The sequence below is a fragment of the Aphelocoma coerulescens genome, chromosome 2 (assembly GCF_041296385.1).
Source record: "Aphelocoma coerulescens isolate FSJ_1873_10779 chromosome 2, UR_Acoe_1.0, whole genome shotgun sequence".
Lineage (NCBI taxonomy): Eukaryota > Metazoa > Chordata > Aves > Passeriformes > Corvidae > Aphelocoma > Aphelocoma coerulescens.
Genome location: NC_091015.1, coordinates 89,521,112 through 89,547,289, shown reverse-complemented (window position 1 = coordinate 89,547,289; position 26,178 = coordinate 89,521,112). Strand labels below are relative to the sequence as shown.

Sequence of the window (26,178 nt, the reverse complement as noted above, 5' to 3'; positions counted from 1 at the left end):
TTGGACACTAACAATATAAAACTGTCAAGCTTTCAACGAAACCCTTCTGCAGTTAAACAAATAAAAATAACTCAGCACTTCTACCCATGGCATTCTGTCTTCCCTTTAGCTTTACAAGTATCTTGAACAAATCTCTGACATTTGCAGCCATTACTTGAATTACTAAGTGGCCTGGCTATCAGAACAGGAAGGCCACAATAACAAAACTACCTTGGCTCTTACCTCACTAGTTTCAAAAAGCAGTTCTCTTTCATCCACCACAATCTTGTAGGTGTTGGCAAGCGGAGCACCAAATGACAAGATATGTTCATACTGAAACACCTCCAGAGGCCTTCCTTCCCCACGCTTGTAGACAGAAACTGCATCAGCGCTGACTCCAAGCCACAACTCCTGTGGGAATCCCCCTTCTTTACACTAGAGAAAAAAATGTAAATTAACAGCAAGGGAAACAGCAGGAGTCACACAACACTTACTGTTGGTGTTGTCTGTAACCATTTGTTAAAAAGTGCATATTGCTTGTCCCTTTTTGAATGTAGCCTTTTACACTTCGTATACTTGTTTGCAACCCGTCAGGACAGCATTCTGTCCCTCTATTTTATGGTTAACTGGTGGATTTAAATAGCTACAGTGCTTGCTAATGGGAGTAGGCTTTTAATAGCTCAAAGTTTATTACATCAGCTGTCTGAGCATTGTGATAATGTATTTATGGTTTCACTGCTCTGGGGTGAAATCATCACCTATACAGTGTAAGTAGTTTGAATGTTCATACGGTCTTACCTCTACGTCAAAGAGTGTTGAACCATAGCCAGGCCATTCCTTAATCAAAGCCATGTACTTTGCCATGGCCTGCTCCTGATTCATCCTCTGGAGTTTTTTCCATTTGTCAATAATACTAGTCCTGGAAGCTGAGATTTCCTCTTTGACCCACATGTCTAACATCTGATCCTCCTCAACCTTCTGTTTGCTGACAGAGCCACTGCGGAAACTCCTCCGCAGTGTTCCTTCAAGAAAGCTGGCTCGTTTCTTCTCGGCCTTCTCTGACACAGTAAATGTTTTTGTAGACTGTGTAATCCTAGACTTCAGCTTTTGCAAGGGATAGACTTCCTCCAATTCTGGTATGGTGGTGTGCACACTGTAATCTCCCTGAAGGTACTGAAGGCGCAAAGCTGCAAGGACCTGGAGGGTTTCCTCAGGAGCAGGATAATGTCCTTTAATCACTGCTTCGTGAGCCTGCCAAGGGGAAAAAAAGGTAGCTTTTTATAAAGCAGCTTTTGAAAGAAATATGAGAAAACAAGGGGAGTAGATTTACTCTCAGGCAAACTCAGGACCTGAAATAAATGATCCATTAAATAAATCAAATGGGGTAAATCTCTTGGCAAATTTAAGCTGGATAAGACTGGGTTTACCAGAAGAACTGCAAGGCAACTGAGGAGCCTGCTAAATGGGAATTACTTTTACTAGGACAGCTTTTTGTGAGCTCCTGTAAGAGTGACTGAACTATGAAAAAGGAAAATAAAATGTAAAGGGGATAAAACGGGATCTAAACATCTGATTGAGGAGAAACTGTGTTCAAGAGCATTAGGAAGAAACGGGTCTCTAGTTTTGCTTACTGCTATCAGTAATCTAGCTGTGAAAATGATGTTTCCGGCCAAACAAGCCAAGCTCTAGGACAGCTTTGTAATTTTATTGAGGAGAAACAATAAATCTTCAATGGATCCCAAATCAAGTTAGTACAATGTCTACGTATTACAGTGCTCTGTACCATCAGGGATGAGATTCTGAACCAAGAAGATTCTCCAAAATCCCAGCTCTCTGCACACGCATTCCAACCTGTGGAAATGTGCAGCAGCTAGGTGTTTTCTTTCATATGACAGTAGAGGAAACAAACACACATCGTGTCTGGAGATCCAGGAATTGCAAGTTTAGTAAACACACAGAGATAATTCACAGTTAAGTAACAACTAGTTCATTTAGGTGTACAAAATGTGCCTTTAGACACACAAAATGGTTTACCTGAGATTGTACACGTGCAGAAGAAAGAGCTGTCTTTTAGAAATGGAAGGCCAATATTTTAATGAGGAAGAAGAACTAAAAGATTTTCTTCAGTGCCTTATGATTATTAAAGGATTGAGAGTTTAAAATAATGGAGACTGCAGAATTAAAATTGATGACAAAAGGGAATTTTCATAATTGTCTGAAAAAAGTTGATGACTGACATCAAAAGCAGATAATTAGAAAAAATAGAACAGAATTGATGTTAGAATGTAATGTTACCTCTTCAAGGTATTGCTGTAATATTGCTGGTAGAGATTGAATGTCATGCTTTATAACAAATACTACTGGTTTTGGCAAGATTTAAAGTATTTAGCTAAACACTAGTCAGCACAGAATGCTGTGTGAAAACAATCTGTTTCAGCAAATGTGCTTGTTGTAGCTGCTCACAGAAAACTGCCTGAATCTGCCTCTTAAGCCAATAATGTAACGTAGCAGATTGGATGCAGAGTTCTCATAGATTTTCTTCTTGCTGTTTGAACTTCATCCCAGAGAGAGGCACTGGATGACTCTTCTAGAGGTAACAACAGACAGACAGAATGGCTTTGTTTCTAAGGCAACCTACTGCCCAGATCCTTCAGCCAGCAATAAGCAGTTCTGGGCCTAGCTACAGTAGTAGGCTCTGGAAGGAGACTTTTGGTAGACTCGTGATGGAATAGGGTGCCTTAAAGCCTAAACTGAACAAGGAAGAAATACTCCATTGCAGGGAAGATGTAGAAGGGGAAAACCCTTCATATGTACAAAAATTGAGGTACTTCAGTTCTTGATTGCATCCGTCTTGCTCACCAACAGAATGTCAGTGTCTTGGCATTGTAAAGAGCCAGAAAACAGAAATCTTAACCTTATACAGAAATCTTTATCTGTGTCTAGTGCCCACCTGAAAGAAGGTGACTGCTGGAAGAATTTTTAATCATTTGCAATATAGTAGAACAGGAGGAGGTCAATCAACAGTAATAAGTGCCATCAGTGAGTTTCTGAGTAACTACAGGGATTGTTATCATGGAAATCCAGCTGCTGATGCATTTAATTTTCATTATATATCAATTTAACTTGTTTTATGTTTTGTAATGTAGCTTCATTCTGAGCTCAGCATGTCCATTAAGTGGATTTCTGTTCATCAGAGATGTCTTAGAGTAACTGCTGAGACTGGACTGATTATACTATGGTACCTATGAAACGATCAGTTTTTGGAAAGATAAAAGGCTATTGCTCAATTAGTTCTGTACAGTTGCCAGCATGAGTCTTTTACTAATTAATTTGTTGCCAGTTATACTTTTTTTCACTTTATTTCTTACAATTTCTTCAGAAAATGGTTTAAGAAGAGGAAAATTAAAAGCAAGTATTATTCTTGCTTATGCAGCTTAGACCCAGTTATCCATTTTTCTACCACTGTACAGAAAGCAATTGACAAGTAATGCAGAAGTAAGAAACATAACACTAGAGAAACTGTATGTGCTTCACTTATATCAGGATAGGCCTATTTTGACCACTGAACTGCTTCCTTTGCTCTTGATGCTTGAGTAGTAGTGCATTTAGTTGAACAGAAGCAAAATCAAAACTATCTCTGTGCTGCCTAGATCTCTTGCTTTTTTTCCTCCTCTTAGAAGTGCCTCAAAAGAGAACCTTTATCCTTTACCTGCTCAAACATAAAGGCAAATTCCACACTATCTTTTGGGACGTTTTCCGTGTCCAGGAAGCAGTAGAGCTTGAAGTAGAACTTCCAGTGCATCTCCCCAACTTCAGCAGTGGCAGCAAGCCTACATGGTTGTGTAAAGAGGGAGAGAGATCAGATCTGTGAAATCAAACTATTTTCTAAATTGCCACCTGCAGAATCTAAGCAAGGCATCAGCTGAATTTTGCTCTATGTGTGTCTGTGTATTTGGAGCCTACAGCAAAATCAAGGACTTACAAATGTTGACTCAGTTCTCAAGTCAATTGTTTTTAACTCATATTCTCTTAGTAAACTTTGATTTTTAGGTAAGCCAGGTGTTAATGGAGCAACATTATTAAGTCCTGTTATAAAACATAACTGCACAACACTTAAAACATTCATTTTTTCCCCATTTCTGGAAAAAGGGGGCTGATTGCCATGCATACAACATAAGGATGATAAACAGGTATTTAGGCTTGTATTACATTTTCTTACTACAGTGCTATGGATGGTTTCAATTTTACTGGTAAGAGAAATATTGTGAGCTGTATTGTGGTGATTTCCATGTGAACTTAGATAACAGTTGGAATGGCAGTGACTGCCTGGAGGTCAGTTCTCACAGCCACAATGCCAGTAATGGTGGAAAAATTTGTAATAGTGGAAAAGAAAATGTGGAAATAATGATGAGAAATATTACTCTACTGGTGTCAGGACAGAGGAAAACCAACACAAGTGTATAGGTGGCTATTAAGTCTTTTAAGAAAAAAAAAAAAGATCCTTTTGTTCCAGAAATGCCACGTGCGTAATTCAGCTGCATCATCACAAACAAGCAAGTGAAAGAGAAAATTCAGCATTATTGACATTGGAAATTTATTTAATTGCTACTTATTAGAGTGAAGAGAGACTGAGAGGTACACTCACTTTTCAAACTTTGCCAAGACATCAGCTACAATGGTTCTGCTTTCAATTGCTTTATCAGTAGTTCCATTGTATTCAAACAAAGCAAACATATTTCTGCTATCCTCCATGGCCAAGCCCCGAATTAACTTTTCAACCACCTAATGAAAAACAGCACATGAAAAAACCATAGCATGGAAAAGCAGTATCACAGAGTAAGACAGATACTTAGAAAAAAATTAGAGCCAGGTTTTGCATTAGGCTAAAAATGTTATTAACTTGTCCTCATCAGCCCTATTAATTGTCAAATTCCACTGTAATTTTTATTCTTTCAGAATATGTATGTGCTATCTCGTGGCCAGATAAAACACCTGTATTTTGCCAACTCAGCAAGAGTCTTCCAGTTTCAGGAAGCAGCTTGGCTCTCAAACACACCAATGTCTACTGAAGTTACTCCAATAATGCCCTCTGCCTAATTGCTTAGTCTTTCCTGTAATTCCTCCTGTAAGAAGGAACTACAGTTGGGTAATCCTCTGCAGCACAAAGACAGTTTTTATAGCAGGGACTTCTCCAGAACATACTGCAGGGAGGGACAGCACTGCAAGCCTTTCCTTCCCGGAAAGGAGAGACTGGCAGAGAAAGCCCCAATACTTCCAAAGTGTAACACTACTGCTGCCTGGGACTGGCACATAAAGGGGCACACTGATCTTGTTCCAGAGACATTTTGTCACCACCTCTCACCTCTCCAGCTGTAGTGTGTGAGTTGATTGTAATCTTACAGGAGCCCCCACCATGGCAATAAACTGTGGATGTCATCTCCTGCCTGCCAATCAGTGCTTCTATTTCATCCCGCGATGGCACAAACTCTCTGCATTTGGTTTTCTTCAGAGATTCATAAGTAAAAAGTGCGTATTTCTCCATTTCAGTTCCTGGAAACTGGTCACGAACCCTGTGAGACAAAGTTTATTACTTTAAGCTGCCAGTCTGTGAAGCTTGCTTATTTGAGAATTTTTTTCCCCTGGGACTATTTCTGTATCCAGTACACTCTTTAATTGACATGCTCCAAGTACAGACAAAGCTTTTAAATTACTGAGTTTGTTGGTGGACTAACTTTCCTAATGACACACTCTGCATTCTTCCATTGCATCACAGCAAAAGGAACTCCACATTCTGGTTAATGCTGAACTGCCAACAATGATTTATTATTATTTAATGTTCACTAATACTTTAACATTAGATTTGTGATCATAAGTTTGTACCTCAAATACATCTTTAAATATGATACTGTTCTTTTATGTGCATGATGCATACCCGTAAAATTAAGGTAAGTGGGATGAAGAGTTTTTAACAGGTTGGTTTGGACCGTTGAGAATGGGGGTATAGGCTGCAAGTCATTTAAGTTTATACAAGTTACAGGAAGTGCCCCTTTTGCCAATATTAACCAATTGTGCATTCAACTTTGTGGCATTTTGCTTGATTCTTCAAATGAGTGTAATTCCATCTAGACCAACTCATACACACTATTCCTACAACATTTTCTTTTTAGATTCACTATTTGGCACAGTGTAGTGGTATAGCCAGTTTGCTAAGGGAATACATCTTCAAGTCTCACTTCTAGATGTCTAAATACTGGTACAAGTTGTGGTGCTTTAATAGTTCAAAGGTTCTTACCTTTTGAGATGAAACTTGAGATATTTGAGGATGCTGCGACTAGGCAGAAATGTGCAACTCATGCAGGTGAGTATTTGCCAGCTATAGAGGTTCCCCACGCTCCCAGGGTTAGGCACTTTATTGGTTTGCTTGATGAGCTGACAGTAGAGCTCATCTCGGAGAGGTCGTAAATCATGTCCTGTTTGGAGGATACCTTGGATTATAGGGATGGGATCAGACATAGACTCCAGCTGCTGTAAAGAATTAAATATCTTGATGGCTTCATCCTGCAGAGTTGTGTAGCCTTTGTCTTTCAGCACTGCAAAAGAAATATTAGGAGAAACGAGCTTAGATTGAGATATGAAAGAAAAAGCACTCAGGGCTTAATGTGGAAATTGCCTAATGCTACTCTGCCACCCTTGTTATGCAGGATATTAGAATCTCTATTTTCCACTTCAAATGTATGATGCAAACTCGTTTTATGAGCTATTTTGCTATTGAGATTTGTTCCAAATTTAATAACTGAAAAGGTGTATCTTGATGGACCATTTTTTGTCACTCTTGGGGTGGTCACAGCACACACAGACAGTGCCTCGGACAAAGGGCAAAAAGCCATTTATTAAACAAAGCAGCCTGTTTTATACACCTTTTGTATGTTATCATTTGTGTTACAGATTCACTGGCTGCTAAACTACTACAATAGACTCATTGGCCATTATTAACTATAAGATATTGTCATTGGCTACCTATGGCATAAGCGTTCAAGCATTCAGAAAAATAACAGGTGCAGGTATGTTGCTGTTTTTCTCCTTCTATTGTTTAACTTTCTTGCTTCTGTTGATACTACATTCTCATGGGTAAAAACAAATTGCTTCTCTTCTCACGGGCTTTTCTCACGAATAGAAGTTAACCATGTCCAAATTAAGGTCTGCGAAGCCTCCAGACCTGCTGTCGGCCTCAACAATTTTTTGTGATGGATAGTCTTTCTTCCAGAGCAAGTCACACTGCTGAAGTGCCATATCACACTCCAAATTAATCTCCCACCCTCCTCCCACGGATGAAACTTGTGGTCTGAGTAATATTTTGTTTAATATGCAGTTGCAAACTAAATTAACCAAATCCTTTTTAAGAACACCAAGTTCACAATCATCAATAGTTCTGAACCATTCATTCAAAAGAGACTTCTGAATTAGTGCTTGAATCAAGAATATTAAAAGAGATGATTACATCCATTTCAGGACTAAACAAGCATTACTTTTTAAAACCATGTACACTCATAAATGTTATTTCCCATAAATAAGGATTCCTATCACATCTGATAAAACATACATCTGTTAATTGGAAGCTGTGGCTGCTGCAGCTTCCCACATGGGGTAGGACGCAACAATAATTGGAGGAGGAGAACATGATTCAAGGAGACTGAATGAATCAGGTTTAGTTGCTTATTTCAGTGCAAGACTTTTCAAACTCAGTCTTCTTAGCTGTGTTGCTGAAAGCAATAGCAACCTTCCCTTCTGTAACGCTCTTGCAGGGACACCACAAGCCCATGGCTCTATGCTAGGCAAACTGCTATTCTCAAAAGAGCATGGGGAAACTTGTCTATTTGTATTATAAACATGTATTTTGCCTACCATTACTTCACTGTAGACTTAAAAATTCCATCCCCTGGTTTAGTCTTTCATAAGGAAAAGTGGTTCTATTACTGGAAAACTTACAGTTTAGATTGATGTCCCCATATGGCAGTGGCAGTAATGGTGAGTGCAATGGATGATGAGTGTAACGGAGAATAGGATTCCTCTTATAAATCTGTTCAACCACATCAGCATTCAGGCAGTTTTCCTATTGGGATAAGAAAAAAAACAGGATTTGGGGTCCAGCTTTAGAATAATGCAATGCTTTGTGCCCTTAGGTTGGTTGTAAAAAACTGTGCAATCGGTGTTACCAACACTATTTGGTGCTAAATGCACTTGTGGGTGCTGTGGCTGCCATGGCATGCTGTGGGCTATGAATGCTTAGTACCTGCCAACCTCAGGCCTTGGATGGGCTTGTTTTATCTGTGCCATAAAAAAACAAACTACAGCAGAGCTGCAGGACACCAAAATCATAAGTAGTGTGAAGTATCATAACAATTTTTGAAGTGTGTTTTCATTTTATCTTCATTTTTACTCCAATAATTCATAATGGGAATTATGACATCTGTATTCAAGTTTTATTTAAAAGTACTTCTCCAGCATAACTAATTGGCCTTTCAGTTAGAAATTGCAGGAGCTACCAAACAAAATAGTCCAGAAAAAGTGCTGCTGTAAACCTGATGCACCCAGTCCAACATCCAAATACTGCTCTTACTGTTCCTCTTAGGCCAAGTTTGACAGATGTGTGACCACTGTCTTCCAGCAGTCCTGAACTTCCATATACTTCTCCTGCTCTGAGAAACAGCATTCATAGTCTTGGAACCAAGGACTTAATATGTCTTTTCCATGAGAGAAGGGGTGGCACTCTAAGGGAGAAGGTCAGTAACAGTTCTCCCCTCTTGCCTATTTCTTTGATCTCTTGTGAAAATCATCATCCTCTCTCCTAAATGCACATTAGCAAAAAGCTGCAGAAGGACATTCTCTGGCTGTGCATGCACTGTCTCCAATGAGACCATAAACAGTAAGCATGAAATGAGTATTTTTCTCATCACACAGAGGTATGAGGTGCTTAACCCATGATATCATAAAAAAAGAAAAGAACCAAAATGACAAAAAAAAATCAGAAGAGCTGTCTAGTCCACATCCTGGTGTGCTGCTCACTGTGGACAGAGCCAAACACGTCTGCTAACTCATGAACCTGCACACTGTGCTCTACTGCCAGGTGTAGCCATGTCTGTCAAGTTACACAAACCAGTAAAACTTGTTACTGTTTTAATGGAAAAAAGTTATCCCTCTTGCCCTCCAAGCTGCACTTCAAAGTTTGCTCTTCTACTGTTTAGACAGAAATTCCTTTATCAGGTCAGAGAATACATTCAGGTTTCACAATTTTAGTCCATGTCACTGTGTAATTAAAACATAATTTTCTGCTTTATTACCCAATATGGCAAAGCCAAAATAAAGATTTAAGCAGCCGTTCTTTCTCACCCCACGCCATCCTGCTTGTGCCCACCTTAATATCCTGAATAAGCTGCTGAGTTGGAGTATCAATGGGTGCCTTTGTGTCAATCACGTTCTGGATGGCACTTGACCAGCGGGTCGCCTCATTAAGCAATTTCGTATAGAGACGGTAACAGTGTTTGCGTCCGTACACAGTCACGTTCCAGTAACCTGGCACAACACAAAACTGGTCATCATGCAAGCTGCAGCCCAGCACACACCCACTGCTGCATCCCAGATCATGCTGGCAGTCTTTCAGGAACTATAGTTGTACGAGTTATTAAGTATCATAATACAGATACTGTGGTATTAAAGGAGATTTTCTCCTTTAAAGAAGCCTAGGAGTAGCCTCAGACTACAACTATGCATCATGCAGCCTCCTGTTTTACCCAGTAATCTTAGTAAAAATGACTGCAAGACAACACTGTTAATACTGTAGAATACTGTTAGCTCCACTGTAGCTTGTGGGCCCTACTTCTCCAGTCCTGTGTGTAACAGGAAAATCTGAGACAGACTTGCTTTTTACTCAGGAGTCTTTCATAGCCTGTGGCATACGTACAAACAGGTACAAAGCACAAACTACCTCGTCCATCATTAATTTTATACCAATGAAGTGGAAACTATGATAGGAAGAGCATTTCAGTTCAAATTCTCTCTCTGCATCATTGTATAGGCTTTTTATGAAACAGATCCAATAAAAGGAAATGTGTTTCATCTTTCACTAGTGAAAGCCTCTTTGAAGTGTCAGTGACCCCAATGAGATAATACAGGACTGTCACCAGTCACTTCTCATTTGCAAACAGACGCTTCCGAGTTGAAAACCAGTTTTGAAAGTGCACGGTGGAGCTGACTCAGGTGTAATATGTAGGTTACCACAAACTGGACTCTTATTCTGGATCTCCCTATACCTGCTCCACCAATGTTGGCCCTCAAGAGTTTCTCAGCACAAAAAATAAGGTACGAGGAGAGTGCTACCCATGTCTCTCCCCAGGTCTCCCAAGCATAAGTGTTCACACCAAGTTGGTAGCAGTGTCTGTCTGTGATAATTTGAATGTTGGTGAGAACAAATTTTACTCTTCTATACACTACTTTTGTTTTTCACCCAGTAACACCCTGTAGAAAACTTCAGTGACTTGGAACCCATTTGTTCATGGAACTGCACCCATAATAATCCATTTAAAATATTCTTATACATTGTTTCTTGCATTACTAGCTACAAGGACAGAAGGCATACTTGAACGAGAGCAAACAATTACCTGTTTCTTTGAAGATTTTTTCATCAGGTGGGACCACTGAGCAGAGGCTGTTCAGGACCAGTGTACCCAATTTCAAAGCATTTTTCTCTGAACTCTTGTAGTAGTCCAAAGAGTTGTGCGTCAAAACAAACCAACGCTTCTTTAGTTTTAATGAGGACATCTTTGGGTTGTTCTTTACTTCCTTGTGTAGCCATCCTGTTAAGGACACAATTTGAATCACACTTCTTTTTCTTGAACAGAGTTGGACAAAAGTAGGTTGCTAAAAGTTGGTTGTATACTTTCAACAGCAACAAAAACATTGCGTGAATTGATAAGCTCACATATTAAACAACATCAAGTAAAATTCCCAAACAATGAAATTATAAAGATAAAATTAATATGAGAACCTTTCAATTTTGATGTTTCACTAGAAGAATTATTCTGTCATCTTACAAAAACACTTTTGTCATCATTACAGTGTTTTCTTACATGGCACACCAAGAATATAATTTCAGCTGTATTAATTTGTGAGTAAACTCCACCACACAAAGATGAGGCTGCAACACTAACCATGGTGGCATATTACCCACATTGTATTGTGGGAACAATCTCTTCAAAGCATAATGGATGTTATTTACTTTTTACTACCCAGTCAGTTCTTACCCCTCACAATGAATTCTTGTCCCTCCACTCTAGTGTCCCCCTTTGACCTCTGGAGCAGGGTTATCCAGTGATGCATCTCTTCAGGAGTGTCAGCATTACAGTGAAGAACACGATTAGCAGTGATGATCACAAATGAATTTGGTCTATGAAAATAAATGACAATTGAAACAGCCTTTATAACCAATATACACACTGTTTATCTCACTCCCCATAACCATAAAAACTGTTCATTGTTTGCATTTTCTATTCAGACAAATACTGTCCACCTCTAATGCATTATTTATTTATCACCTAAAGAAAATTATTAAGCGTTTGAAAAAACTCAGTTATGTTACATTCACACCAAAATGAGAGGGCTATGAATGGTGGGAAAGTTTACATTAAATTGCAACTTTTCATATCTCAAAATAAATCTGCAGTGAAAAGAACTTCCAATCTTTAATCAGCCTTGGATGTGAATCAGAACTGTTTCAGGGTCAGATCTATTTAGAGTGTCTGCTTCAGTAGCTACATTAGCTAAAACAAACTACAGTATACAAAGGTCTATAGTAAAGCAGCATGTGAACACGGATTCTTTTATTTTTAATGCAGTGCAACCCAATTCACAGAGAATACAATCTATTTTTAATGAGAGGCTGGCTTTTACCCAGTCCTACACCAGGATTCACTGAAGCATGAAGAACTAGCCCAAGTGAAGTGTGCTGATGGCTCTGTGGATCAGACAGGCAGGTTCCTCAGCCTACAACGCTTTCTTTAACCCTTTATCATTAATTTTTCATCCTGGAGCAAACCCCCAAAACAAAACATAAAATTCCCCCACAAGACTAAAAAATCCACGTGAAAAATGCATATAAGAGAAATGCTTAACTTCTTGCATTAGCTTAATGCAGGAGAAATGCTAACTTAAAACTGTGAAAGCTCTGGACATTTGTGTTGTATTGTTTATGAAATGTTGGCTTGTAAATTCAGTGTAACTTCTGGTATCAGTGTTTTGGCAGGCCAAGGACAAAGCACTAACTTAAAACCAGCTGTTTTACACATGTACACAACGAGGAGAAACTGAAATAAGCCCTACAGTTCAAATAACACCTCACACCCAGTAGCCTTATAAACCAGTCATGGTCTGAACCCAGTTTACTTTTTATTTCCCAAAACACCATTAGTAGTTCAAGAACTAAGAATATCCTGACATTTTTGTTGTTTTTATGCTGCACTCTCTTCTTTGTTACAACACGTTTTTATTCTGGGGAAATAATTTTCATCCCTGAAGAATACGACATTCATGAATGAGAAGCAGAACAGAAAAAAAAATTAAAATTAATTTTTCTACCTTCTACATTACTAAAGAACTCAAAAATCAGCTGTTCTTTTTTTCAGGAGCATTACTTGTAGAAATGAAAGAAATATTTAATCTTCCAGTTTTGGATCACTTTAGGAGCTGAAGAGCTCATGTATGAAGCAGTGTCATGGAAGTTATTGAAGCCCCCACAAAATGCACCATCCTATTCCATCTTTTAACATGGGGTATTTAGTACTATGAAAAGAGTGGCAATAATGAATCATTTTAATACATGGTTGGCCAGTAGAATATAGAGACTAAAGCATAAAGTGTCTGATTTTGGCTAGAGAAATGACAAAAAGAAAGTCACCAGGCATGGTTCTGACTTACCTATCTGGATTGTCAGCAGCACAGACAGAATCAATTAGTCCTACATCGAGTGTACCCTATAAACAAATATCCAAACAGAAAATGAGGAAGACATTCACTATTACATTACTCACGGTACTCTTCTGAGAGACACATGAAAGAAAAAGCAGCTTTGACCAAAAAAATGAACTGCAGGTCTGGGCATCAGTTTCTCTTAGTCATTAAAACTGCTGAGGGGAAAACTAAGAGACTTGGATGAACAGAACCAGTAAAAGATTATTTGTAGTTAGAATGGAGGCAGCTCAAAAACTGCTCTTTTCTATACTTCCCAACATTCTTGAATTTTTCACTGAACACTGCATCCCAATATAAATGGCACCCTCTCAAAACAAACTTGTAAAGCTATTAAGCAGAAGTTTTTGTTTTCCTTTGCTTGATATTAGGTTCCAAATGTATTCCATTAATTACCAATGTATGTTGTACAGAATGATAAATGCAGGATCAGAGAAATCTCAAATTTTTAACTCCTGGGTTTTAATTTACTCATTAACAGTATCTTTGCAAAATTTCAAAATCAAGTATGCACTGTGATGTGATAGGGAAGTGGACCAGAACAAAACACTCCCAAAACCAACAGTCATTTTTCATCAAGGTGAATGACGGGAGAGGAATCAGAAGCCACACTCTCTCCTTGTACAGCTACAGGACCAAGGACATGGAAGCTCTAGCCAGTGTCACAGCTACCACCACATTTACAGAAACTAGGCTGTGACTCAGAAGCTGTGGACACCACAGTGCCCCTGTTTTCTAAAAATATTTGGTTTGAAAAGTTCTTCAGATGTATACTTACCACAGCATTCTGTGGATTTGCCTGCTCATCATGCATCTCCCGGATCTCCTGCTCTGTGGACGCATGGACTTGACTCAGTACACTGAACCACTGGCTGGGGAGAGAAAGGCAGCAGTGTAAGTAAAATTTTGGCTCTGCACAAGCCTTCTGTCACCTTTGTTCTGCAGAGATCTAGCAGGTTCTGCAGGTTTTTGAAATTGCTTAAAATTCCTTTTGTCAACAGGCAGAAAAGCAGCAAGGCTTTATGTCAGTTCAAGTAACACTGGGTGCAAGCAAGCCCCTCCAGATCTCCTGTCCAAGCGTGTGTCATTCCCTTCTTCCTGGCAACAAGTACCTTGTACACTAAGTGGCACCTCTGAAAAACTGCTCTAAGCATACTGAAGCATCTGAGTGCTTGGAGAGTCTTTGTAACACATTCACATATTTCATCTGGAATAAAATACATTACTAGCTACTCACAGAGCCTTTAATGGGAATCCCAACCTTCAGATAAATTGTGCTGCACTGATAGCGTGACTGGTAGTAATTTCTTACAGTGATAATTCTGCAAAGACCACCCAAGTCCACTGAGCTCTCTGTAGAAGCACAACTGAGAGGGAAAAAAGAATAAAACCCCCAAGCAAATAGCTCTATAGTTTTTGTTGTCTATGGAGCACTGAAAAATCCGGCTGCTGGAAGGACGAGCAAATCTGTGCCACTCCAGTGGTAGTGTGTATATCCACAATGGGAAAGTGGCAGAGAGGTTTCCAGTGCTTCAGCCCCTAGTCCTGAGCAGCAATTGCAGATGGATTTAATTCCAACCACACCTTCTGCTTCTGGGAAACCTCTATCCTTCTGGCACTTGTATATGATAAAGCTCAACTGCTTGAAGGAATCCCACTGAAATCTTAGGGCAGATCTTGGCCTGTTCAACAGGTTCCTGAATGCCATTCTTTGAGATATGAATTTGCCATTGTAATGAAAACCACCTGGGGCCAAGTTTTCAAAGGGCTCAAAAGCCCAGCCTTTAAAACAGACTCCTCACTTTCCAGCAGAGGCTCCTTGGCCACCACGGGGCTGAGGAAACACATGCAAAACTACTGGACTTAAATATGGAGTTATCTTTCCTGCAATTGCTTTTAGTCATGGAATTTATGCCTAGGACACTGAAGAGCTGCCTCCTTAACTCCAGCATTCAGAAGCCAACTGTTCCCCAAAATGTACATTTCTGGAGCTCCGAAAATAGCTTGAGAAAAACTGTGTAGACTGTCAAACAGTACCATCGCTGCCATATCCTAAATCCATTTTATTGGCTTATGATTTTATTAAAACAGTGCAAGCAACGAAGAGAAACAAAGATTGAGAGTGCCAGACCATAAAGCAGATGAGAACGTATTTAGTTCTGATTCTTTTTTTAAGACTCAGAGACACCCACAGAGAGGCTGTGCTTAACACTTTGCTGGATGTAAGGCAATGCCACTAAAAAAGGAGGGAAGCTGTCATCTAGAGAGGAAGAACCACCAGCTGAAGAAAGTAAAGAAACTGAAGAAAACTAAGCCTCATCTACTAAAAAATTCCCATAAATTAAATTCAGCTTTCCTTTCTGGGCTCAGGAATTGCAAATGTATTTAAATGTGAAACTTCTATTTCAATTTTAAAAAAAAGACTTCATAGCACTGTATGCACATTTAGTGATAATTTATGGATGGATTTTAAAGAACAATTCAGAGTTTTCCTGATTTCATTTAATCTTTGTGTAAACAATGAAAATGAAATGAATCATGGCACTTTGCAAATGACAAAGGCAGACTTTACTTTTGCTTTCTTCCCTCCTGGGACCTCCTTTGTCTTTCAGCTGAGTCCCAGGACACACAAGTAGGGAAAAAGACATGCTAGGGATTTCAAAGGAACAAATCCTCAGCAATGCCTGCCCACTGAAGCATTACTTCTTTCTTCAAATACATTTCCACAATCAAAAATAGTAATTCATCTTCTGGGGGCCTGTGCCGTGTTTTTCTTGGTTTTTCCTTTCATTTGAACAAAAAGCAACCCCAGATCCTGATCTAGCCCAGGTACAAAATATTTTTTCAATTGCAGATGCAGACCAAACACAGCCCAATGATTCATACTTCACAAGGCTTTGTTAACAAGGCTTTGACTTAAGCCTGTCTGCAAATACTTACACATCTCCCTCATTAAGTCTCTGCACTGAGTGAGAAAAAAGAAATATGAAATACACTGGTAAAAGGTAATTTAATCTGGCTGGTTTGTTATTCCTACTATACACAACAAAAGTGTGCAGTGTCTCCTCCTCCATCTTTAAGAAAGAAATGAAGGAGATGCATGGCAACAGACAAGTCTGTGTGCTGATAATTGCTTATTGGTCCCTAGGGCATGTACACATCTGGTGGAAGAGACTTTAGCTATGCCTTAGTTTTAAAACATGCTTACATCCCACAAGAATCTTAATAGTAACTGCTAGAAAGGTCCTAAGTTATTTGAAGGATAACTTTAAGGATGCCTAAAAAAGGAGAAAAGATTTTGCATTGCTACATCTACATCTGTACTCAGGGTCCTGTGACACAGGAAGGTGTTCTACCTTTACAAAGAACAGAATACCAAACAACTTTTGAGGCTTCTGAGCAAAGTAGCTCAAGTGATGTTGACAAAGGCATCCTGTATTCTGGCCTTGGGGCAGCAAGGCAATGGGTAATAAGCTCTGATTACTAAGTTAACTTTATTTAAATGCTTGATTTTTATAGGCAAGCATTTAATTATCTTGCATGAACTGTAGCACAGGGATTTTTTTTTTTTTTAAAGATGCTCTACCACTGATCTGACAAGTCAGACTTGCTCCTCACCTACTGCCTCCCCCCTATGGTTAGATATGGATCCTATAGCAACAAAAGCAAGACCCTTTTAGATATGCAGAAAGGGAAGCATTCTCTTACACACTCCTCTGACATGAATATGCTTCTGCTCTAAAATACAGCGACTGCATTACAACTTCCATCTGAAAAAATTTTAGGCTCTGCTTAGACAAACAGATCCCACCCCTGAGAACAAAGTGCTTCATTTCAGCCAGACTACAAGGTCTGAAATATTGATTTGATCGATGCAGCTAAACACAGGAGGGTAATCCACAAGCCAAGCATCAGTGGCTAACGACTGCCTCTCTACAGACAAGCTCTGTTTCAGAAAGTTGCTAGTGTTCATGGATAACAGAAAAATTCTGGGCAAATTTTCACTGGCAATCTGACTCTTCCCAGTAGCTGTCTGCCACAAGGTTTTCTCCTCAGCAGGCCTTTCAAAAACTATGTTAAATGTAACATGTTTAAGACAGCCTGAATATTTTCTGACAGTGGTCAAACATATTAGTGACAAGCCAAAGTCAGAATGGCATAGAGGTTAAAAAGGAAAAGATAAGGAAAAGAAGATAGGCCTGATGATTTTCATACCTTGCATCCTCAGGAGATTCAGCAATTAAGTGGTAGGTCCTATCACTCATTATTAGATCAATACCATTTTCTTTGCCTGTATTATCAACAATCTCTCTGAAAAAAAGGAAAACACCAAGATTGAGCACTACAGATTGTCAACATTTTGAAAAAACTCTGTCCTGCTGAGAAGCTCACAAACTACTGATACTTAAAACAGCAGTCAGTCTTCATCAGGTTCATTTGCAAGACTCACAACGTGATTTATCATAGTATTAGTTCAGTGAACTACAGCTGTGTTTTCTGCCTACACAGTACAAATATTCAAACTACTGTGAATGTCACTATACCAAATTGACTATTCTGATACCATTTTACGAAGAACTAAAGAAAAAGCAAAGCATCATCAAACCTCGAGAGGCAAAGATAACTGAGTTGAGAAATGGATATATTTTTGAACTGACTGCATAACCAAGTGTTTTTTGGAGTGGTAAAAAGAAAGCTCTTGAAGATTGAAAACTGAAAGCAAACAAAACCTGGATTAGTGAATCTGTGTGGTTGTGAGTCAGCATAAAGACAATTCCAAACATGACTTCCAGAAAAAGTTAAGCACTCATCTGCTGAAAAATTACATATTTCTAATTTTTAGTTTGGAAATTTAAGTATTGATATAAAAACAACTGTGAAGATTTTAAGCAATAATTAAAGTATTGTATTAGATTTTCCTGCGGCTTAAGAAATAAACTTAATTTCCTTTTTGCTGTTTTTCTGTATTTGTCTGAAGTTCATTATTTCCTTATCTGGCTATAGTTCCTTATCAGCCTTACTATTCTCATAAATCTCTGTCCTACTAACAATATATGCAAGCTCTGCTTGTCAGACTCAGGAGGATGATCTATCTGCTATCAAAAGAAAAAGCTGTAATTCTATACTGTTTTCTTCATTTTGGATTCCTTCCCTCCCAGTAACAGTGTCCAATAGAATACCTCCCCATTCTGTGTTTTAAGTGACTCAGCTTGAGATTTTAAAAATTGAACAGGGTCCCTAGTAGAGAGTGGTGAAACATGTGAGTTGCATTATAGGTTAGGAATGCATTCAGTAAATATTAACATTATCTAGAAAAGCTATTGTTTATTTCTTATGACACACAGTTCTTTATATACATGTACCCTTTCTTCTACCTAGTTTATACACAAATAGTCATTGACTGAACCTACAGCTCAAACTAGGTTCAACAACCTTTGTCTGACAATTTTAATTTTAATTTTTTTTTTATTTTTAATTTTTTATGCAGCAAAGAACTTCTACAGGACACAGCCAATGAAGCAATGAGGTAACGACGACAAAAAAATGACTGATTGAACATACGATAAAAATATGCTAAATAAATGCTATGGTACATGAGACAGAGTCAAATCCAGTTTTAACAAAAAAAATATGGTAGGATCTTCAGCTTTTATTCAGAGATTTACTTGAAAGCCACGAGGCCATTGGTTTTTCTCACTGAATTCTCACTGAAACTATTTTCTGTACTATTTGAAATCAGGCTCAAGCCAGGACTGCCAAAGAAAAGATTAATCTAAGATTTCAATTTAGTTTAAGCTCCCTTAAAGTAAAAGAATAAATTGGGTAGTTGCAGATTACAAGGCACAGAGTGGAATTGAGTGTTAGAAACCATTTCTGTTTTTCTCTGCTTTGGATGAAAGCTTAGGTAGAGACTACTAATGTTAGCACACCCTAATTTTTAAATTAGGTAGATAATCCTAGATTGTTTATAAGGACAAATACCATCCAGTAGAAAACTGCTTTTATGCATGCTTCAGGAAGCATAAAATTCTTAGGCACAAGGAACTTCAGGTAACAAGACATAAGTTATTAGGTTTAGTAATTTTGGTTTTTTTAATGAATATATGCATTTTAAAGACTTTCCTATGCTACCATAATTATTTAAAGCATGAAAAAAAGATTCAGAAGATTCAGCTTTGACCCATGCGAACTTCAATATATTTGGGGCCCATTAATTCCACCCTCTTCATTCTGGGTTTGCCTGCAGCTACAGACTTGGCAACATGCCCCAAATTGCCTTGGGAATCATTACAGACTAAGTAGGGCCTCTAGTCTGGGAGAAAGCATAGATGGGTTCATTACAGCAGCAGTTTTCTGAAGTATTTGGCACTGGCTTAGCTCTGGAGCACTCTCTAGACTTAAGAGAGAGCCAACTAAGGACAACACTTGCTTTCACTAACTTCACCACACACTCTCTCATGCTTGCATTCACACAATTTGTAGGCAGGGCACTCAATATCTTCCCAGACTGAGCCCCAAGAAGTACTCAGAAGGAACCACAGCTAACGTAAAACCATATAAACCTACTTGGCAGTTCGGACATCCATGGCACCCTTTAGCTTTTCTTCACTGTCATTTTCAAAGTACATCAGCCTGGACTGTCTGAGAACAAACCATCTTTTCTTCCAGTTCCTTCTGGAAAGCGTAGATGATCCACCCCCCTTTTTGTGAAGCCAACCCTGCTTAAGGGCTTCCTGCTTAGAACGAAACCACAGGAAGGTCTCATCTTTCAGGACACACCAGCGTCGCTTCCATGTGTTGATTAAGCCACCTGGCAAGAGAGACAAATGTGGGTTTATATGCAGTTAAAACAAACAACTGTATTACAAAATAGAAGCTGTGACCCCACCAAAACTGGAAGGTGCTGACCAACAACACTGCAGTTAAAATGACTCTCTGCTGTAAGCCACAAAACCTCATTTTTGCATATCCTTATGGCCACCAATATCGTTGTCAATCTAAACACCCTTAAATTATAAATTGCAGTAAGTCTCTGTATTACAAAAATAAATGTAACATATATTACATGTACGTATACATATCTGTAATAATAAATTACTGAAAAGTCGTGCTGCACATGACTATCTGATCTTTTAAGACAGTTTTCAATGTGTTTCAGTGATAATCTAAAAAAAATTTAGCATTAAGCTCTTTCCTCTCACCAAGTTATTAGGAGGTAATAATGTTTAACTCAAAACCACAAAACCCAACAAAGATGTGTTTAGAGTAGGAAATACACCAGTGTGGGCTCGGTCATAACAAAGTGTGGCCATAGAGTAGGCAATGCATCTTGCACTGGAGTTACATCACAGTCATAAAAACCTTAACCAAACCAATATGCTCCTGTCATACCACAAAAAGTGACTGCCAGCTATGTCAGAAAGTAAAAGCCATGCTACTGTGGAATGCATTATTTTTCACACGAACATTGTGGTGTGTACACTCATGACTGTTCCTACTCCAGGAAAATAAGGTATACTATATGAAATCATAGAAGGATTCATCTAGATTATAATTTACTATCAATCAGAAGACAAATCCAAGAATTTTAACCAGAGAATTCCTGTGTATGTTCTTTCAGTCTCTCACACCCCTTTGCTACATGGAACCTTCATCATGCCTTCCAGATCCAAAGCAAAATTCTACTAAGGTCAGTAAAATTGGTCTGCAATGTAGAATGCTGTCCGTGTTACAAGGTTTTGAGAGCAGGAATCACCTTTCCTCAAGATTAGGTACAATTTCACTTTGTGACTTATTTTTTTGTATTTATACTTTTGCAGAGGGGAAAAACTGCTAGATGTAAGCCACTGCAAGTAACTTAACTTGAGAACAGCTCAAATTAAATAAAGTCACTTTTCCACCACCCTTTGAAAAATAAGAAAATAGCGTAACTCTACAGGAACTGGAGTGTAATATACAATAAATATGTCTGGTTATTTTGTCTGTTTAGCAAATTCTGATTCAGTACCTTTCATGTACAGAAAACTGTGAAAGTAGGGCAGGCTGACACAGCTATAGACGGAATCCCTCCGGTAGGAAAGTTCATCATCTGTATCAAACCTGGAGTCAAAATCTTCTTCACTGTCTTCAAACTACACAAGAAAGGAAAGAAAGGTCATAATTTCTCAGGAAAGAGTTTAGACAAAGTTAGTTTAGAAGTCTCTAGCTAAAACAGTTATCATGTATTGGAAGGACATGATTCCTCATTAGTTTTCACCCAGCTAACAAAGGAAGGAGTACACTGTAGTAAGTTGCAGCTTAAGCTGTTTGATTACACAGCAATCCATGAAAAAGCTTTGTAGATGCTCAGGAAAGTTATCCCTTTGCAACAATATGGTCAGGATACGTTACCTTGTGCTACCTGCCCCGATCACTGAAGTGCTGTGGGGAACAGCTTACAGAAGTATTGAAAAAGAAACTTTGCACAAGCTATGGTATTAGCTTTCCTCCACCCTCACCCCAGAAAGTCAGAATTTCTGTTCTGTATCTGACACACATCCAGAGTCATGCAGCAGGAAGGCATCCTCAACAGAAAACACTAAAAGTGCTTTTTTCTCAGGCAAGAACTGTCAACTTGTCCCAACACCCACGGCGGCTCTTTGACTGCTTATCACTGCCTCAAATACAGTAGATATTCTGTTGTTAAAGTTTTCCTTCTAAACAAGTCAGTGTTGCTGAAATACCTTTTCACTTTCCCAATCAGACACTCTCACAGAAGCACTGGATGAGTGGTAGAAGAAACAATATTCTTTCAAAAATATTTGTAGAAGGAAACCCCACTATATACTCAGTAAACAGGACTGAAAAATAGCTCTGCAGCATGTGTGTCTGCCTCAATAATTTAAGCATTTGCCATTGTGTGAACTTTACTCTCCAAATAATCTCAAAATAACACCTGGATGTCAGGGACTTCTGCAAGCATCTCATTGTTCAATACTCTTGCAACTTGCACATATAAATAAATTTGGTTTTCCTGAAATCAATTCCCCAACATGCTACCTGGTACCCCAACTCCAAACTCATACACAGAGAAGAACTTTGCTGTGCACTGAGCTCCTCACCAAGTAACACACAGTGCTGCATTAAAGCAGTTAAAACCACATCTGTGCAGAAGCCCAGGACTGCAAACAGCATCTGAGCTGCCTCTAATGCACTCATCGCAGTGGCATCTAGATGGCAACAGACCACTATTTCCATAGGCTCTCTGAGCCTATCACGCTACACAATGTTTTCTAAGAACAGCTACAGTGAGTCTACAGCTGAACAGCAGGGAAAAAAATAATCAGAAAGCACCTATCAATTATTAGGTAATAAAAACAACGCTACTTACAGAAGACTGAGCTCCCTCAGAGCTGAACCGGTATGCTCCAGAGCTATTGTATGTCCCCACGGAGCAGCGGTAGTCCGGTGACCACTGGCTACTGTGCGAGTTAGAGAAGGTCACACTGCTGCCAGAAGTGATAGCACCATCTTCGTAATCGTCTTGGTCGTAATCATAGTCTCCATCGGGAGAAATAAGTTCCACAGAATTTGGGGGTCTGCAGGATACATTTTCTGGCATGCAGTACGTGGATTCGCCACTTGAAGAGTTGTGGAGACTCACTGTGTCATGGGCAGGAGGTATGACCATGGCGTCGCTAGCAGCAGGAATTGTTGGCACCACGGTATCATTCATGTAAGGATCCTCTTCTGAGGAATCATCGCTTGTTCTGATGCCACTGGTCCTTTGATCAGAATGGCCATGCTCACTTGGGTTGGGCGAATCCTTAAATGCATCATCATCAGCTTCAAAGCCCTCATCTACCTCCTCCTCAGGATATGGCTGGCTGAAGTTAAAATTGGGCTTTTCACCGCAGGCATTTCCAGTCTGTTCAGCCAGCTCAGCAGGATACCCACTGCCCACAGAGAGAGACCTCTCAATGTTTCGGACACATTCGTCAATCTCATCAAAGTTCAGAGATTCCAGGAACTCCTGGGCTGCTCGACACGCTTCATCCTCAAGCCGCCGGAGCTCCTCATCTCGACGCTGCTGCAGCCTCTGTAACGAGGCCTCTGTCAAGGACAGCTCCTGCTGCTTCTTCACACGCTGCAGGTCTTCGATTTCTTTTTCCAGACGCAGGATTTCTTCCACCTGTCTGCTTTCTTTCTGCTTCTCCACCTCCTGCTTCAGCTCTGCCTCCTTCTGGGCTTTCTGAATGGCAGCCAGTTCCTGCTTCTTTCTCTCTTCTTCAGCCTGCATAAAAACAAAATGAAACAGAATAAACTGGGCCCCTAAATGCAAGATTCTTTTAAAAAATTTATTTCTAAAGCACTATACTCCACCATGCTCATTAATTTAAAAGGAGCCCTACCTTCATATCAGCAAGAAATGAAAAAGAAAGAAAAAGAAAAAAAAATTAAAGCATGATTACATTTGCTCAGAGATAGCTGAGAAGTCCAAATATGTGCAGAAAATTCAAACTTTGCTGGAAATTAAATGAAGCATCAGGTGAAAGAAATTTCCATGCAAACAACTATACTGAGTTTCCTTTGGCTTTATCTGCCAGCTCCTGCAATTAGTTTAGTTTTAATGCTACAGGTACTTTTTATTTTTTTAATTGCTGGGTTGAGATACTCAAATAAACAGGGTGGCTGAAAGCATTAAGAATATAATTTACCTGCTGGGAAAGACGCTCTGCTTCTTGCCTTTGTCTTTCCCTAAAAGTGAGTGAAGAAAAGAAGTCAGTCAATTAAGCTCAACATAAGCTCATCACATTCCTTTGCTAGGGCAATAGCTCATCTTACAGAGATCATCTGCCACCTGGAAAAGACAGCCAAAAATAAGATCACCACGAATATGTTTGTGAGTATGAAACTACCATGATAGTTATGTGCGTCTTTCAGCAAAATCAGCAAGGTTTCTAAAATCACTTGTTCAAGAATAGCCTGAAATAAAGGCTTTCAGACCACCACCTAATACGGCACACGCAGGAGAGTGATGTAAGACAGAGACTGCACCTTTCTTCCTCCTCTTTTCTTCTTTCCTCCTCTTGTCTCCGCTTCTCCTCCAGTCGCTCCCTGTAAAGACGCCGAGCAAGCTGGCCTCGCCACTGCTTCTGAAGGACCATGGCTGCTTTCTTCAGGCACAGGAACTTCTTCCTACCACTGAATGCTCTGTAGTTCTTCTGTACCACAACCACACAGTAGAGAACCTTTCTATACCGTTTTCTGGGGGGAGAAAAAAAGAAGCAAATTTCTAGTGAAACAGTTGTGAGGGATCTTGCCGTGGTAACCTGCAATAACGAGCCCATGATAATTATAGCTCTGAGATAGTTTCCCCACTGTTGTTCACTTTCTTCTCCCTTTGAGAAGCAAGATTCTCTCATTTCTTGACAGCACTGTGTGTGTCTTCATTAAAGAAATGCACATCTTACATGTTCTTATGCCCCTGCCAAGGAGATGCTAAAAAGACAGTTCTCTGTTTGTGTGTGAAAAAACACATATAGTCATCCCACATCTCTGAAAAGAAAGACCATAGATAGCAGGATAGGCGTCATTAAAAAAGGGATATAGTTTTTAAGTAACATACTGGTCAGAACATAAGAACAGGACTAATACGCACATGAAAAGAAATTACCTCATTATGCAAACAAGCTTCCTTAAACTGTCCTCAACTGACTTGTAGAAAAAGCAGAGAAATAAACAGAGGGGATGAACAAGTCCACCTAACAGATAATGCATGAAGCCAGGTAAACAAGTGAAACATTAATCAGTAACATAATGTCTTGGTTCTCCAAGAACCAAATGGATTAGTTTTATTTTCCTTTTGTTTTCTTACCATGAGGAAGCAAAGATAAATCAGGATCTCAGCTGGTAACTTGGGGCAGCCCCACTAGGTGCCATCCAGCTGGAGTTCCTACCATGCTACATGCCATGATACAATCAGATGGATACTGGCTGACCTCCACATTTCTGTATTGTCCTATTCATTATATTAAAACAATTCAAACTTTGCATTATTCATGGATATTTTCAGCTGCTATTTTCAAAAGCCACTTACAGGATTTGAATGCCTGGCCCCTAAGAAAAGTTGAGAATTGTATCAGAAGGATTTAACTTCTTGACAACTCATCCATTTATTTCAAATCCTTACTATTAACATTCTCATCTAGTCACTTACCGGGCCGCGTAACCTAAGATGTGAGCTCGGATAATCATTGCTGCCTTGGTGACTTCCACTTCTCGCTGTTTCTCCAACTTGTGTTCCAAGGACTCCCGGAGAAACACCTACAGAAGAAAACTTCTGGCTTAACAAATTTTGGCGAGCATCATATTTGAAGGAGAGCCAGGGTGCTACCAATGTCATTCCAAGCAGCAAGCCTCAGCTTTGAATTCAGAGAAAAATGTACTATTTCCTCAGCAGAAAAGAGAACAACAAAATGTGGTCCTCCTAAAAGAAAACCCCTGCAGACGATCCTCTAACTCTGGATTTCAGTGGGAAGAGTTAAATTACTTTATTTCAACTTTTAATTAGGAACAGGGTTTTTCCAAATGCAACGTAATTACTGGATTCATTAAACAGCCTTTCCCACCAGAATAACACAGGCCAAAGAAGCTGCAGGACTACACATGAACTTTCCAATCAGAAGGGCAGAAATACCACCCCAATAATTTACTTTTTTCACAGCCACATCAGGCTCCACAACCCCTTACAAGGCTTGCTGCTTCCAAAGACATTGCTGCAGCACTGCAGAAGTAAGCAGAAATGAGACTGCCTTCATGTTCACATCGACTCACTGTGTTTTTCTGCCATTACATGGGAGAGGGCTGCCAGGGCCAGACAGACACCCCAGCACAGCCAGCCATCCTCTCACAGACAGAATGCTTCCCAGGCTCTCTTCCAAGCACTAACCTGCATCATTCACCTGCACTGCCTAGTGCCTTTCAGAGGCAGCTTTAGCACACAGCATTGACATAAACTGAGCTAACACGGCCTATTTTGCCTTAAATGAGTAAAACTGCTTCTCCAGTCAAGCAGGGGCATGGGGGAGGCAGCTTCCCTCTTCCACCTGCCTTGACATCTGCTCTTTGCCACACACTCACATGCTGGTGAGCTATCTGCTGTCAGCGCTTTTTCCAGCTCTTCTCAACTTTTCTTTTTTA

The 26,178-nt window shown here is 39.5% G+C and overlaps 1 protein-coding gene across 1 annotated transcript in view; it reads right to left on the bottom strand.

Annotated features, from left to right (window-relative positions):
- The window catches only part of MYO10 (myosin X), a 163,242-nt gene that overhangs the window by 1,493 nt on the left and 135,571 nt on the right, over positions 1 to 26,178 (bottom strand). The window contains exons 22-40 of the mRNA XM_069008309.1: positions 25,196 to 25,302; positions 24,034 to 24,243; positions 23,694 to 23,733; positions 22,367 to 23,269; positions 21,005 to 21,128; positions 19,564 to 19,807; positions 17,212 to 17,307; positions 13,775 to 13,868; positions 12,946 to 13,001; positions 11,277 to 11,419; positions 10,635 to 10,829; positions 9,392 to 9,549; positions 7,966 to 8,089; positions 6,272 to 6,569; positions 5,342 to 5,549; positions 4,625 to 4,761; positions 3,689 to 3,809; positions 778 to 1,230; positions 223 to 414 (exon numbers count right to left, since the gene is read on the bottom strand). Coding sequence (XP_068864410.1) covers positions 223 to 414; positions 778 to 1,230; positions 3,689 to 3,809; positions 4,625 to 4,761; positions 5,342 to 5,549; positions 6,272 to 6,569; positions 7,966 to 8,089; positions 9,392 to 9,549; positions 10,635 to 10,829; positions 11,277 to 11,419; positions 12,946 to 13,001; positions 13,775 to 13,868; positions 17,212 to 17,307; positions 19,564 to 19,807; positions 21,005 to 21,128; positions 22,367 to 23,269; positions 23,694 to 23,733; positions 24,034 to 24,243; positions 25,196 to 25,302 — 3,903 coding nt within the window. The remainder of the gene's footprint in view (positions 1 to 222; positions 415 to 777; positions 1,231 to 3,688; positions 3,810 to 4,624; positions 4,762 to 5,341; positions 5,550 to 6,271; positions 6,570 to 7,965; positions 8,090 to 9,391; positions 9,550 to 10,634; positions 10,830 to 11,276; positions 11,420 to 12,945; positions 13,002 to 13,774; positions 13,869 to 17,211; positions 17,308 to 19,563; positions 19,808 to 21,004; positions 21,129 to 22,366; positions 23,270 to 23,693; positions 23,734 to 24,033; positions 24,244 to 25,195; positions 25,303 to 26,178) is intronic.